Raw genomic sequence first — 16,444 nt, 5'->3', positions numbered from 1 at the left:
AAGGACCATGAAAAAGCTCTGTTTTTCCCATGCAAGGCAGCAGAGCTGGTGAATGATTATGGAAAAGGCTGGAGTTTGAAGTACCGAGCCATGAGCCAGTTCTACATGGCTGTAGCCTATCGGAAGCTGGGGCGCTTGCCAGATGCCATGGAATGCTGTGAGGTGTGTGTGGGGGAATCTGCTGGGTAAAATTAAAGGGCTCTCCGCTTTGGGAGGGTATGTCAGTTGCATCACTTTCTGAAGAAGGCAGATTTGACCATTCTGAGTCATACTTTAATCACTTTTGTGATTATTGCAGCAAACTGATTAGTTCTTGGTGTGTTTTGTTGGCCATACTACAGCCATCTTGCAGCAACTGCCAATTCAAGTTGTTTTTGGTTATGAAGCCCCAGTATGGGGCAAAAAAGTTGAAAGCCATCTTTATAAGTATCAGTACACGCCACTATTTTTATAAGAACACAGATTCTTTCCTTTGGTGAAAGAAAGTGGCTTTTGAATTGCAAAGGAACCCAATAAAACTCCAAAGCAATGGCAAAGTATTTTTGACTGTTTGAGGAAGATCCAAATTGCATAACCTACCTCTTCCTTCAATCATTTATTTTGTTGAAAGAATTTGGAAGAAGGGATGCTGTCTTTAATGTGGGTTGCAAACGGGACAAGACACCCCTTTTCCTTCACTCAGACGCCCGTTTCTTAGAATAGTCACAATTTAGAACTTAGTATGTGATAAAAGTTCAAATTGTGATTCTGAAAGCTTGTCTTACTAGGAGTCAATGAAGATTGCCCTTCAGCATGGAGATCGTCCTTTGCAAGCACAGTGCCTGCTTTGCTTTGCTGATATCCATCGCAGCCGTGCAGATGTACAGGTATGACCCTCTCCTATGAAACAGGCTGTCTGAGGGCAGTAGTGGACAGCGACTGACAACCTTTTCTTACAACCCAGACAGCTTTTCCCCGCTATGATTCCTCCATGAGCATCATGACTGAGATTGGAAACCGTCTGGGACAAGTTCAGGTGCTACTTGGTGTAGCCAAGTGCTGGCTGATTCAAAAGGACCTCGACAAGGTCAGTAATAGGCTGTAGTAAGAAACTGATTAGATACAGTTGCATTGTTATGAACCAACAAAATGGGCTCTAAAATGCATGATGTTTTTTTCTATGGACAGTCTTTCTGTCCACATAGTAACATCCATACTGAGGAAACGAGTATTCAGCATGTATTTTAGGCTAAAACTGTTTATCTAATGTACCTTTTAATCTGCAAGATGAATACACTAGGTGTGTGACAGTTATGTCTAAGCAATTAAATACATGGAGTAGTGCTGGGATTACCTTAACAAATAGGATTCACTCATTGTAGTTGAGCATCTAGAAATGATCAACTGAAAATTGTTTCTCCATAAGATACGCTGTTTTCCTTCTGACATTGCAGAAGACACTAAAAACCATTGCTTATAAGTAGGCTTTAGACCCAGAATTAGAACCTGTGGGCTACCCAGCTAGTTTTATGGCTATAGTTGTTTTAATATGGATGAAGAACATTATTAACCTTTATTAGGTTAATTAACTATGGTTTGTATACTGCCCAGAGTCTACTAATAGAATATATATAAATATAAACAATTATGTATAATTTGGGTATCATGAAATCTCGACTCTTGGCAATTTCATAAACATAGGCAGTTTTCTTGGAAATATTGTGGAAATGGTTTGACATTTCTTCTTCTGGGGTGTTTTTCAAATTCCTAGGGCTGACTCTCAGGTCTAGGGCTGAGAGTGACTGACACTAAATGACCCATCTGGCCTCTATTCCTGTGAGACGATGAGAACTCGCTGTCTCCCTGCTCTTAGTCCAGTGTCTTAAATTACTACAGCAAGCTGATTTGTGTGTGTTTGTGTATGTGTATATGTGTGTGTGTGTGTGTTGTGTATATATATATATATATATGTATGTATTTTTATAGAGTATATACACAAATAGTTTTGAATATGCATAGTATGCAGCTATTATAAAATAAAGGGAGTAAATGTTTCCTAGTATTATCTAGACTTCCAGGGATTAGGTTAATGCAGTTTTCCCTATCTTGGCACCCTCAGGTACATATCATAGATTCAAGCAACAAGGTCTTCAGAACCACCACGTATTTCAAGACATCATCTTGCATACCTTGGCACCTCATCCCCCTCACTTATAAACACTTCATGGCATGGGGCCTGATTACTTGATGGACTATAGTTTTTGCCTGTCCTATACAATTGGACTGACAATCCAAATTCCTTTGGTTAAACAATGTCGTCTATCAGGACCCAGGAAGCATGCCTTTTTTGTTGTAGCACTTTACTCTTAAATAGCATCCCTCCTTAGACCTTAGACGGCTCCTGCCCTGATGATGCCCTAGGATTTCATGTGTCTGGGTTTTTCCCCGGAATGCACATGACTTCTATTCATACTGTTTTATTGTTGTATTATCTTTTAACGTTGTAAGCTGCCCTAAGTCTTACGGAGTTGACTCAAATATATATATGTTCTGCTTTCTATAGGCATTAGAAAATATCGACAGGGCTCATGAGCTGGCAGAGGGATTAGGAAACAAAGTAAGTTCTCATCTCCATTTTTTTTACTCTATTCATGTTCTTTGTAATGTGTGCGAATGTATGTATGTCATAATTCTGCCTGATAACAGACCTCCAAGGTTTTGAAAATGGACCTACGTGCCCAAATATTATGTTGAATCATTAATAACCCATTAATATCATGAGGGAGGGGTAAACAGTGATGGCCCATATTTGTGTTCCAATTCTTTAGACCATGGGTCGGCAACCTGCAGCTTCGGAGCCGTATGCGGCTCTTTGAGCCATCTCCTGTGGCTCCGGAGCCTCCTCCGCCATTTGCAGAGAGAGAGACAGACAGGGAGGCACTTGTGCTTCCCTTCTCTCTCTCTCTCTCTCTCTCTCTCATGCGAACTTGCCCCCTCACGGGGCTCCTGATTGGCCCTGCGCCCGGGTGCCCCACCCCCTGGGAGAAGGGCTCAGGAAGTCCCTTTCCCGGGCTGGTCCCGTTCGAGGCGCACGTGGCCAGGGAGCCGCGTGGGGAAGCCCCGGGATCCTTGCTGGGAGCGGCCTACCAGAGCCTCCACTGAGCAGGCCAGCCCTCCCACAAGCCGCAGCCCCAAGGGAGAGCAGCCCCTGAGATCCCCAGCCGGTGCGACCATTGGCCAAGCAGCAGCAGAGCCAGAAATGGAGGGTCAGGGGTGGGGGGAGGGAGGAGGCTCTGAATCTGCAGATCGCCGTTGCGAAGTGGCCACGGGGTGCGCACCCCCCAGCTTACTTGTACCAGGCAGAGGGGCTGGCAGGGGCCGGTCAGGCAAAGCAGCCACAGCATCGCAGCCAGTGCCAGCAGGCCACGTGGCACCAGCCCCCCCAGCAGCCCGCCCTGGCTACATCTCATGGGTGGAGGGCGAGCCCGGGCAGCGCGGAGTCCCGGCTGGGACGGCGGCGGCTTCCTCGCCCTCCTCCTCTCCTTCCTCCTGCCGCCCCCCAGGCGGCAGTCCCGGCTGGGGCGGCGGCGGCTTTCTTGCCCTCCTCCTCCCCTTCTTCCTCCTGCCGTCCTCTGGGTGGCAGTCCCAGCTGGGCCAGTGGCCGGCGGGGGCATCAGCATCCCCAGGTTGCTCCCTGGGCAGCCGAGCCGGCCACGCGTCTCCCCAGGACGGTCCAGGCGGCTGGGCCGGTGGCTTCCTCACCCTCCTCCTCCCCTTCTTCCTGCTGCCCCCCAGGCAGCTGTCCCAGTTGGGGCGGCGGTGGCTTCCTCGCCCTCCTCCTCCTCTTCTTCCTCCTGCCGCCCCCTGGGTGGCAGTCCCAACTGGGCCACCGGCCGGCAGGGGCATCGGCAGGGGCCGCTCCCTGGGCAGCCAAGCTGGCCATGCGTCTCCCCGGGCCAGTCTGGGCGGCAGTCCCGGCTGGGGCAGGGGCGGCTTCCTCACCCTCCTCCTCCTCCTTCTTCCTCCTGCTTCCCCCCCCCCCCGGTTACCGCCCTCCCTGCAAGGTAGGCAAAACCACCCCTGGCCGCGATGATGTCGCCGGGAGCAGAGCCGTCCGTACCAGAGCTGGATGGGGGCATGTCTCGCCTTAGGCTCCACTCTTCAATCAAGTGCCCTGCTCCCCACAGCGCATTTTGCAGCTCCCAGTTTTTTCTTTTGTGAGGGAAACGGGTCCAAGTGGCTCTTTCACTGTTTCAGGTTGCCGACCCCTGCTTTAAACGTTGTTGATGAGGTTCTGTCACTCATCAGAAAAATAGCTCTCCTGTGGGGGTTACACAGCAGAGTGGAAACCTAGCATCAGATGTTTTGATTCTGGGGTAATGGGGCATCTCCTAAAGTGGAATATGTGCAGCTCCTGACTTTTCTGAGTGGTACGGTATTTAATTATGCTTTGGAAAGATGATGTTAGAAAAGACCATATCTTAACCCAAAGATCCTGAAACATTTTGAACCTGTGTTTTGGGGGTATCAGGGATAGCCACACAAAATTTCTTGCCCTGAGAAATCCAAGCCTTAAACATTCTATGTTGCTAGCATTATTCACACGAAATTCTTCAGAAGGGGGCATTTTGCAGGGTATACAATTATGTAACTATGAAAAAAGAAGCGATTGCTGAATGTATAAGATAAAATGGTAAGCAAAGAGTGAAATCATCCATTTCCCCCCAAAGTGCTATAGAGCAGTACAAATAGGAATGGTAAGAAACACAATTTGGGAAGAGGAGACAACAGATGGCCAAAGAAAAGAAGGATCTGTCTGACAGTTGGTGAGCTTCTGCTAAGTAAAATAAAAAGAAACAGAAGGGATGGAAAAGAACATCACATTTCAAAAGCTTAAAAGATGCCATGTTTTGGATAATCAGGAACTAGGAATGTGTTGGGCCCATAGATTGCCTCCTTTGTAATATTCTTTTCATGTGATTATTTTTCTCTGTCTTCTCTTTTATGCAGCTCTGCCTGCTGAAAGTTCATTGCCTATGTGAAGGGATCTATCGCACAAAGGGTCAGCAGAGGGAACTTCGTAATCATGTGGTGAAGTTCCATGAATGCGTTGAAGAAATGGAACTCTACTGTGGCATGTGTGGTGAATCCATTGGTGACAGAAACCACCAGCTCCAGGCATTGCCCTGCTCCCATGTCTTCCATTTAAAGTAAGGGGCAAAAAGGATGAACGCAAACCATGGTGGAATAAAAAAAAACCAAAATCCTAAAGACAAAAAAGGGGAGGTAATTCCTCCGGAATGAATGAAACAAGGACGTTCTGTATTGGCATTCATGATTTTAAAAATGCTTTCTACCACTCCATTGAAACAACTCCTTATCTCTAAAGTTTTTATCCTTGAGGCTGGGATACTTTTCCCAAAATTGATTTTTAATCTGCTACTTAGATTTTTTTTCTCAAGAATACATCATTTTATCAACGTCTTAGCTGGCTTCTTATATCCTTACAATCCAATTTTAATGAGTTCTGACTTAGGCATAATATCTGTGTACTTAGAAGTAAATTTTAGCATGCTGAATCAGGGAACAAGCTTGAGAGTCAAATTCACAAAAACTCATGACCCATGGAGCCAAACACAGTTATCAGCTGTGGCTTAACAACTTGCCAGCAGCCCTGTTTACACGGTCTACCCTAAAATAGAAAAATCAGGTATATATTAAGCATGCAGCAGAATGTTCTAACTTGGTTAGAAGCTGAATTTAATTAGACATCACAAGTTGTCCAGTCCTGTGCTACGCAATGTGATTGAATGTGTATTGCGATTATTCCCTTTTTTTTCCTGGTGCTTTCTCATTCAGTCCTCTCTGCATTAGAAAGCTGAGAGCTAGAAAAAACAACAACTTAGAATTGCAAAGATGTTAACAAATGTGGTTTTCATTTAAAATATGCATTTGACATAATATTCAGCCAAAACTAATACTATTACATATACAAAACATGTATGTACCATGTTAAAATATTTATCAAATTTATATAACTGCCTCACAAGAAGTGTTATCCTACAATAAAGATATAAAACTATAATAAAATATAATTATTAAAAAGTATTGCACACATGAGATTAGTTTAATCTCAAAAACTCACTGGATCCATGAAATGCACACATATACACTTTGGAGGTCTTCTAGTCTACCCCTTGCTCAAGCAGGAAAGCCTATACCATTGGGAAGGAGCTGTGGTGGCACAGTGGTTAGAATGCAGTATTGCAGGTTAATTCTGCTGACTGCCAGCAGTTCGATTGTCACCAGCTCAAAGTTGACTCAACCTTCCATCCTTCCAAGGTCAGTAAAATGAGGACTCAGATTGTTGGGGGCAATTCTCTGTAAACCACATAGAGAGGGCTGTAAAGTACTGTGAAGCAGTATATAAGCTTTATTGCTATTGCAAACAAATGGTTATCCAGTCTCTTCTTTAAAACCTCCCATGTTGGAGCACCCACAACTTCTGGAGGCAAGTTGTTCCACTGATTAATTGTTCTAATGTCTTTAGTTCCAAGTTGTTTCTCTCCTTGATTAGTTTCCATCCATTGCTTCTTGTCCTGCCTTCAGGTGCTTTGGAGAATAGATTGATCCCCTCTTTTTTGTGGCAGCCCCTTAGATATTGCTATTGTGGCACCCTTAGTTCTTCTTTTCATTAAACTAGGTATACCCAATTCCTGCTGCTGTTCTTCATATGTTTTAGCCTTTAGTCCCCATATCATCTTTGTTGCTCTTCTTTGCATTCTTTCTAGAGTCTCAATATCTTTTTTATATCGTGGTGACCAAAACTGGATGCAATATTTCAAATGTGGTCTTACCAAGGCATTATAAAGTGGTATTAACAGCATAACATACCATGCAGGGCTGCTGTTATGATAAAATAGGGGAGACTTGCCATGTACACTACCATCAATTCTTAAGAAAATGCAACATCTCAATGTAATACTATTATTATTACAACATCCTTTCTATGGTTGCATGCACTCAACTGATAGAATAACCTCATTCCTCAGGAAGACCAAAACACACATACTCATTTTCACTGGCACACGCTCTTTGTAGAAAATGAAGTTAACCTGCTACCCACTTTTGCTATTCAACTTGCTACATACATGATGCAAATAAGGCAAAAAAATATAGAAATGCTGCAGATAGAACACAAATGTTTCATTTGCCCACCTCCACCCCATAAGCCTCATGAACAAAGCAAGACAATTAGTATCTTGTCTGGTAATAGTGATGTAACAGAAGTCAATCAGAGCTAGGTCCTCATTAAGAAACAGATTTTAAAATACTAGTGGAAAGAGCAATTAATTTGAGTGGAAATAAATGTTTTCAAGCCTTGAATAATTCAATCCCATTATTAATGAGTGAATTGATAGGAAAAATATTTTATTATTGCTGTTAATGAAAGTGGTAATTAGGCAGACAAGAAAGAATACTGAAGTTCAGTACATAGTTGCACCTAGGGTACCTATTATAACACTACTAGAACAAGGGAAGGTCTTGAGTTATGATCAGCTGACTTTGTGCCCTTTAATTGAATTTATAGTGAGAGTTCCTAGTTTTCATCTGGTTATTATTTGTAAGAGGTGGGGGAGGGGAGAACTATACGTAGCTTTATTTGTTCATACTTTGGTAGCTTCTCACCTACATTACTATTATAGTCACATGGTAGATGTCCACATGTTCTCTTTCTGTCCCTTCATCTTAATCCAGAACAGTGTCATTCAGGTTGTTCTGCACCTTCCAGACTATTCTCATATCTCATTATAGCTCAGGGTTCTTTGCTGGTTCCCCATTTGAGCCAGAGCCCAGTTTAATCGGTGGTCTTTCTGTTTGGAATTCTTGGGTGGCAAGCCTGCCAGTATTAGTCTTTCATTACTTCTCTTGACAGTCCTGCTTGCTCCAGATGTTCTTCTGAACAAGGTCTCCCTCCAGAGTTATGGTGTCCAGATTCCAATTTTCAGGGGCCTAGCCTTGCAAACTTTCAGATCAGCTCCCTCCTCTTCATGAAAGTTTGATGGCTTTTAGATGTTTTAAAAACTTTTTTTATTTGAGTAGTTAGTTAGCATAGAGCCTGGTCATCTCACCCTATCTCCTTAGCTTTTGAGATTCCTATTGTAAGTTAATACTTGTTTTAATTTAATTATAGATTTATATATACCCAACACTATTGAAGGGTACTGTTTGAAATATGTATGGTGGGTAGTTTTCATTGATAATCTTTATTTAATGGTTTGACTTTAAAGTTATAGACTAATTTCATTGGATGGACTTTTTAAATTACGGTAGGTTTTAATTTGTACTGTGCACAATAAATATTGTTAAGAATTGATAACTTTTGTTACCCCCTCCCCCCAACTGAAATAAATATGTAGAATCATAAAAGCAAAATATAAATAGATTCGGAATCAACCTCTGGATTGAAAGAATTGCTTCAAACGAATTGTCTAAAATTAATGGCAAGAAATAATCTGTTGAGATTTAACTCGGCTGCATCATGAGAAGTGATGCACATTGGCAGATCAAATAGGTGAAGAAGCATTATGTTTAATAAGTATGCACGAGATCTAGAAAAGTGTTGATGTATTTATCCTGTTTTCTCTTCAAACAGAACATTCAATCTGAAGAGAGAAACTTGGACAGCCTTTTGTAAACAAAGAGCTGTCATGGCCTACATTACAAGGAAAATAGCAAATGAACTCATGGATAAGTGTTTTTGGCAGCCAATGTCTGACAGTGAGGTTAACTTTAGAGTGCACTAAGTAGCATGGCAAATATTCCGAAACAAAAATACTTCTGTGAACATGTTGCACTGGCCATGGCAAATAGTGAATGAGCATTTATTGTTGCAAAGTTGTTTAGACTTCTTCAATAAAGAAAACAGGATCTGCAATACTTCTGGAAAATAGCAAAATGAAACAAGTAACTGCTATCTTTAAAATAAAAGTTAGATATTCTAAGAACAATGTCCACTGCTTAACATGTTAATCATTGCCTATTGAGAAAAATGAAGGAAAGAAGATTAGCACCATGTGAAAGATCTAGTTCAGGGATAAGGAATCTTCAGCTCATTCTTGTACATGGCCCCAAAGAGGTCCTGCCTTATAAGAAGAGAAAGTTATCAACCACCACTCTCTGCCTATCTGCATAATTTCATGTTAGTAATCTAGACCACAGGTTCCCAACCTGTGGACCACTAGTGGGCTGTGAGGGGTTTGCAACTGGCCGCCGAAACAATCAGTGAGCGCACATGCATGTTTATTTGTGTGAGCAGCAGGCGAGTGCATGTGCTCCATTTGCATGAGTGCCAAACGGTATGCATGCTACTCGCGCAAATGGAGCTACGCACACGTGCTTGCCAGCCACTTGCACAAACCATCCCCCCCCCCCCCCCAGTCCACAAAGCCGGAAATGTTTTTCTACGCCATGGCAACCAAACTAGTCACCAGTGCCATATTTCAACTTTCCCTACAGAAGAAATGTGCAGATGTTTTCTGCTTGTAATGCTTTGCAAACTGCAACCCACCCTTTCCCCTGGGGTCAGAGGAAACCATTACAGGTACAAATAAAAAGTAGTGGTTCTTTTTTCTTTTCCTTCTCTTTCTCTGCAGAGAAAAATGACTGCCTTGAAGGATTTTTTTGATCAGGCTCACTATTGTGAGTCTCACAAAACGGGACGTTGTAGAAATATGGTAAAATAAATAATAAATTAATCAGGGATGGGGACATTGGCAAAGGGGAGGAGGCTATTTTCCCTTAAGACCCACTCATTGATATATAGCCTGTAGAGATGTCCTGGAGTGCAATTGAACCCCATAAAAGTCAGATTATGTTTCCATTCTAGTTTGGCTGGTATACTGTTCCAGTGTGTTAATCAGATCGTTTTATGTGGTGAGAAAATGTAATGCAAGAAGAAAATAAATTGGATCCAATGTGCTTTGTACTAGGTCTCTTTAAAATCAGAACAAATTATTTATAATTCTAGTCCTATTGCAATCAGAGACTAACATTCATCAAATTTTATTCTGCATTGCAACAAGTCATGTTGCTAAGCACAGAGAGCTGGGTTATCCTCAAGTAGCTTGTGAATATATAGTATAGTGCAGGGGTAGGCAACCTTGGCTCTTTTATGACTCGTGGACTTCAACTCCCAGAATTCCTGAGCCAGCCATGCTGAGGGGAAAGGGAGAGGTTTCCAAGCTGAGCCATGCTGGCTCAGGAATTCTGGGAGTTGAAGTCCACGAGTCATAAAAGAGCCAAGGTTGCCTACCCCTGGTATAGTGGATGGTGGAAGAAAGGAAAGAAGGATTCATTATTGCTGATATAACTATTAATTTTAAAAAATATAAGTACCTAAATATCTTTAAGAGACCAAATGTGATAGCAATACTTATATGTTATCCTCAAAGCACAAAAAAGCAGCAGTTAAAATGATGTTCGTATTATTGGTTCCCTTCTTGAAGTAATCGTTGCGAAAATTGAAATGCTTCTCAATGAAGGTGTTTATTCTTCAAATAATTTTAAATGAGTGAAATTCCAATTAAATTATTGTTTCAATTATCATTGTTTATGTTAAGCATGTCTTAATTATATTTGTTTATGTTGCATTTCCTTATAGGAACAGAAAGGTAAGATAGCCTTAAATACTGATATTAAGGAATATGTTACAGTATTTAAAACAATCACTTCAATGAAAAATGCAGGAAATCATAGCAGAAAAAAATCATGACCTTCTCCATCAGAATTTGGAATATAAAATTGAGTATTACTCAGACTCCTGCCTAAGATATCCCCTACTGTCTTTTCCCACTGCAGGTGCCTGCAGACTAACGGAACACGAGGTTGCCCCAACTGCCGGCGTTCATCAGTTAAACCAGGGTTTGTGTGATCTGCTGATGAATTGATGACTTAAGAAAATTCATCCATTAGGTGTGAAAAGACAGAGCACTGGAGCAGTTCTGTTACAGGATCTAGAGATGAAACCCATCATATAGATACAAAATCTCCTGCAGAATTGATGGGAAAATGCACACCTAGATCTTTGTCATCTCCTTTCACACATCTGAGTTGTGAACCTCTTCCAGGAATTCTGTATCATCTCCTCTTTCAAAGCCAGCTGCTAGAATAAGCCACCTTTGCTCCTTCAACAACTTGTTGGCTTGATCTTCCACAATCTCAATTTGATTTTAATTTTAATTTTCTGCTTGTTTTGCTAGCTTCCTTCAGGGCCAACTCTGACACTCATACTTCACTTCAGAAGTTGTGGGAGCTTCATCACTGGAAGCTTTTAAGAAGAGATTGGATTGCCATCTGTCAGAAATGGTGTAGGGTCTCCTACTTGGGCGGAGGGTTGGACTAGATGGCCTACAAGGTCCCTTCCAACTATTCTATTTTACTCTATTTCTATTCTATTCATTCCTCATGGGAAGCATACTGATCCTGCCTACATAATGCTTCTTGAACTGGCACAATATTACTTTCTTGTAGGCATGGTAACAGCTACTCTTTTCCAGACATTGCTTGAAGTTACTTCAACTTAACATTCTGACTGATATTTTTCATAATTTATATTGGTACCTAACAGCTGTTTATGGTTTAAAACAACTAAGCCATTCATAATGTGTCTTTCCATTTCCAAAGAACTTTTCTCAACTTGATGCTTTTCAAATGATTTCCAGAATTTTTAGGTAACATGGGAATTTTGCGATTCGATGTCCAATTGTCTGGAAGGAGTCAGATTGTTTAACTAATATGTCAGAGTTAAGAGACTGCCTCTCAGCAATGTAATTCTTTCAGTATGTCTCTGTTTTCATTGTACAGCTGTATCCTTCTGTTCTTCTGGAAGTATCTGATATCTTTAGTTTGCTTACATTCTCACAGAACATTCAATTTCTGCATGGGACTGGGGGGGGGGAAGCCTTACAGTGTCCCAGGGAATGTTTCTTGCCTTGTATTCCTTTGCCATCATCTTGTAATGTTATATGGGCAGTGATTGGTCCAATCATGGAATTGTCAGCAATGTATTTATACTTTCTGTAAACTGTTTATACTGGAATAAATAAAATCACAGCCTTAAGTCAGTGTTTTCTAAACTTGAAGAAAGAAAAAGAAAGAAAGAAAGATGTATATTCACTTAAGTCATATAAGTGTTATTAGTAAGTGTCACCCTGACCAAAAATACAATATCATAACATTCTGTGAAGAAGCTGTTTTAGGAGAGTGGGAAGAACATTATAAGAAATTCTAAATGTTGCTTGTGGGAGATATATATATATAAATCGTGGGAGATATATATGAGTGAGTCATCTGAAAAATGGCCCAAAGGCACTAGCAGAGAAAGGTCAAGGATGGATGCTTGTGTGCCCAGGGCACATCAAGATAAAGGCAGATTTAGAATCTACAATATACTAGGAAGCCAGAATGGTTTAGAGAATTATATGTTGGAAGCAGAATTCAAGAGGCTGGATGTTGGAGGAAGGAATGTGGGAGAAAGATATCAGTAGGGACTCAAGAGAAGGAAGGAGGTAGAATGCCAATATAAAGGAAATGAGAAGTATGAAATAAAAGCAGAACTGAATTGAAGCAACTGGGATGGAAGGGTCATGGATATAAATAGGAGATAGAAAAGTAAAAAATACAGCTTTAGAAGAGATTATAAAATTAAGAGAATAAAGAGTTAATAGACCATCGATTAGCTTGAATCATCTAGGTAAAAGTAAACTGCTAGTCTCATAAATTAAGGTATGGTTTCACTGCAGGGATATTAAGCTAGAAATAAGTTAGCAGAGAAACTATAGAAATAAAAATACAAAATTATATAGTATAAAGAACAAATGTATGAAAAATAATAAAATAAAAACTATGGAATGAGCGATGGATTAAAGTGTAGCTGAAAAGATATAGCAAAAGGTCAAAGTTTACTTGACAGGTACTCGTCAATTTGTTGGAAACCCAGCCCTTCTATAACTGAGTTGTGGATGAACATCTGTGAACATATCACTACCAAGTTTACTCAGCACCAGACTGCTCTAACAGATATACTCACTCTTCTGTTCTTGATGTCTTAACAATACACAATTCTCATTATTGGGAAAGGGGAAGAACAGAAATCAGCCACCACCTATAAAAAGCTTTGCCTCCTATCTAATGAACCACTGTCCTTGTTTTGCCTACGTTTGTACCAACCCTGAACTATAATAATCTTAGTAATGCTCTCCATCATGATAAAGAGAGCCTAGTAACTTGCACAAACATTCCAGTTTCTTTTCTAATTCCACAAGTAGGCAGCCATTTTGTTCATTTGACCTGACCATCTTTTTACTGATGTAATGCAGTAGAAAAGCAAGTGATGTGTATTAACTGTTAATTTGTTAATGGGAAAGTGGAAACATAATCCCCAGTAGCATTTTGCGTTTAAGTACTTAATAAACATACTTTTTTTACATAAACTGTCTCCAATCCTGTAAGCAGTAGCATTTGTAAGACAAAACTATCAGCTTTTGTGATCAGTTTCCTTTAAACAGCTGAAAAATACTTTATAAAAACATAGATACCAATTTAGTGTTCTCCAGGTTTATTGGGACTACAACCTCCAAGATTACTAAAAATAAAAGCTTTCTTGATAAAATTCTAGGGAAACATATTTACCTCTCTTATCTGGATTTTCCAGATTTTTGCATGTCTTTGCTACTAAATACTATCAGCTTTATCTTGTTCCTACCAATATAAAAAGGGGATGTGAGTAAACGAAGTTTGGTACTTGTTTCATATATTCCATAAAGTCATGAATTGTGTGAAATGTCCATGTAACAGAATAATCATCTCTTTACATTCAGTATTTAGTTGCACCACCTTTAGCTGGAGTAACTGCAACCAGATTCTTCTTGTAATTGGTAATCTCTCTTATGCATGCTTAATTTTACCATTACTCCAATACTGAATCATAGAAAAATATTAGCATACATGACATTGCTCATAGAAAAAGTCAATGGAGGAGACAGTGATTTTAAACAAATTCCTGATACAGTTCATAGTAATGAACTGTAGCTGGGGAAGGAATTAGTACAAACCTCTCTGTACAGTAGAATTCACAGTTATGAAATTATGATGGAGATATGTGTGGGAATCATAAGAGTATGCCTTGATCCATCTACAATGGTTGAAAAGCTGAGCAGGACTTACAATGCCTATGCTAGGAATACCTGGAACCTGTCTGCATTTGAAAGATTGTAGCCTCTCAGTACTTCTAAATGCCAAATAGCACCTGAATCTGTATATACACCTTTCGGGCATGAGATTTAATTCAGGAGATCCTCTACTCCTCTTTTTTGTAGATAAAGTGGTTTGTTATTTTAAAACTGAAGGCAAAGCCAAGAAAACAGTATGCTGTTGTGTCTGACCTGAAAAGAAACTACAAATATTCTCTCTTCGAAAGCTCTGATAAGCAGCTGGAATTACCCCACAGAAACTGTTCTACTTCTTTTGGTACATCTGATATTTGTTCTATCTTTATATAAGTGCATTTTGTAACAGTCTAGAATTGTATATTAGGCATGACCTTGTATTCTCTTCTTTAACATCTTATAATAACCATAATTAGGATGGAGAAATTCTACTTCCCATAGCACCATCTTCTGATCTACTGGGAGCATTAGATTTTAATAGATTTTTTTTTAAAAAATAAAACAATTGTATCTAACTTCTGCAGCATCAAAAAGCCTTTGCATTTTAAAATTAAAAATATGTTATAGTTTGATTATTATTATTTTTTCTCTAGTAAGATTGATCTAGCTCACAAGGGGAGAATGGCTGAAACCTCTTATAACACTATGGCCTTCTTACAGCCTTCACGCTATATAAGGTGACCAACCGTCCTCCTTTAGGGAGGACAGTCCTCCTTTTGTGAGTTCTGTCCTCCCTCAAAAAGTGTCCTCCTCCATGTCCTCCTTTTCTATATTTGAAGACTAATCTGCAGGGCTTTTTTTTCTCATAGAACGCTCAGAACGGCGTTCCGGCACCTTTTTTTGATGGTTTTTTTTCAACTTTTGCATGAGCTGTGCTACTCCCGTTGGCTTTCAAAAGCCAATAGGAATTGCTGCTGAGCACGCCAAAACACCTGGCCGGCAAACTTTGCACATGTAAGTTGTCTGCAGCGAAGGCAAATTGGCAGGAACTTTGCACCCCTCCCTGCTACCCAACTACACCATCTCCTAGTTAGTCCCGAAGATACCTGGAGGAGACTGGAGCGGCGACGCCACAGTAACTTTCTCTTGATCTTCAGCCTTGCTAGGGCAATAATGGCTGCGGGTGCAAGAGGCAGGGGCGGTGGGGCTGCTGCGGGCAGGGGTGAGAGGGGCGGCGATGGCCGGCTGCCCCCGTGGTGTGGGAGCCGCGGGGCCTGCTCTACATGGGGCTGCGCAGGGTGGGCGGTGGTGCTGGCGGGACGGCTGCAGGCGGGATGTGTCGACGGCCTGCCCCCCGGGGCCAGAGCCGGCGCAGCTGGTGCTTTGGGAGCCGCGGAGCCCGCTCTACACGGCGGGGCAGCAGTGCTGGTGGGGCAACTGCGGGCGGGGGCGCAGCATGTAGGCATAATTACAATATAAAATGTTATTGTTACAAATGTTTTTATTATGCATTTATCATATAGTGTATTCTGTATTATTGTTGCAATGAATAAAATGTTTCTTTTATTTACGATATTTTTTTCTTCAATTTATTTGTGTCCTCCTTTTTATTGTAAAAAAGTTGGTCACTTTACACTATAAAACCAAGCCATTAGATGAGTGATTTCATTTTTACCTTTACATTGGCAGTAAAGCATTGCAGGTTATCAGCCTTCTCTCCCCCCCCCCCCCCCCCCCCCCCCCCCCCACTTTCTGGAATTAAGGGACGAGACGCTGCCTGGAGATAAATGGTGATAAAAGAAACCACCAAGCCACTATCGCGAGGAGGCAAAGTTGATTTTTCACAAAACATTTCTTGCCTTTGAACACATGCTGCAACAGCTATCCAGGCCTAAGATACAAGACCCTATAAGAACGTCAAATTAAATTGAGGGTATTCTTAGTCTAAATCAGTGTGTTTTTTTTCAAACTTGGCAACTTTTTAAGATGTGGGTACTTCAACTCCCAGAATTCCCCAGTCAGCATGTGGGAATTGTTTGTGAAAGAAAAAGGATTTGAAAAATTGAAAACCATGGGTGAAATTTCAGAGCAACACTGAAGGCGTCCGAGCTCCGCTCACACGGGTAACGTTTACTTCCCGACACCCGAGAAAATCGGCCTATGTGGAGCCACGTGCGACTCTGTATATTTTTTATCTCTATTGACTCAAGGCGGGCTTCCGCTCTTGCCCCTGACTAAGATGGCGGCGAGATCACCGCCGCGGAACTGAGAAAATGCCATCACTCAGCAAATTTGGA

General features: G+C 41.2%; 1 protein-coding gene across 1 annotated transcript in view; it reads left to right on the top strand.

Moving 5' to 3' along the window:
- RAPSN (receptor associated protein of the synapse) overlaps nucleotides 1–11,094 on the top strand; it is a 17,478-nt gene extending 6,384 nt beyond the window's left edge. Inside the window, exons 3-8 of the mRNA XM_015822056.1 lie at nucleotides 4–162; nucleotides 768–866; nucleotides 944–1,066; nucleotides 2,543–2,596; nucleotides 4,990–5,189; nucleotides 10,840–11,094. Of these exons, the coding sequence (XP_015677542.1) occupies nucleotides 4–162; nucleotides 768–866; nucleotides 944–1,066; nucleotides 2,543–2,596; nucleotides 4,990–5,189; nucleotides 10,840–10,912 (708 nt within the window). The 3' untranslated portion in view covers nucleotides 10,913–11,094. The remainder of the gene's footprint in view (nucleotides 1–3; nucleotides 163–767; nucleotides 867–943; nucleotides 1,067–2,542; nucleotides 2,597–4,989; nucleotides 5,190–10,839) is intronic.
- Nucleotides 11,095–16,444: the final 5,350 nt, after the last annotated feature.

Source organism: Protobothrops mucrosquamatus, unplaced genomic scaffold, assembly GCF_001527695.2.
Source record: "Protobothrops mucrosquamatus isolate PMUCROS unplaced genomic scaffold, P.Mucros_1.0 scaffold1452, whole genome shotgun sequence".
NCBI lineage: Eukaryota > Metazoa > Chordata > Lepidosauria > Squamata > Viperidae > Protobothrops > Protobothrops mucrosquamatus.
This window is presented reverse-complemented; position numbering and strand designations above follow the sequence as displayed.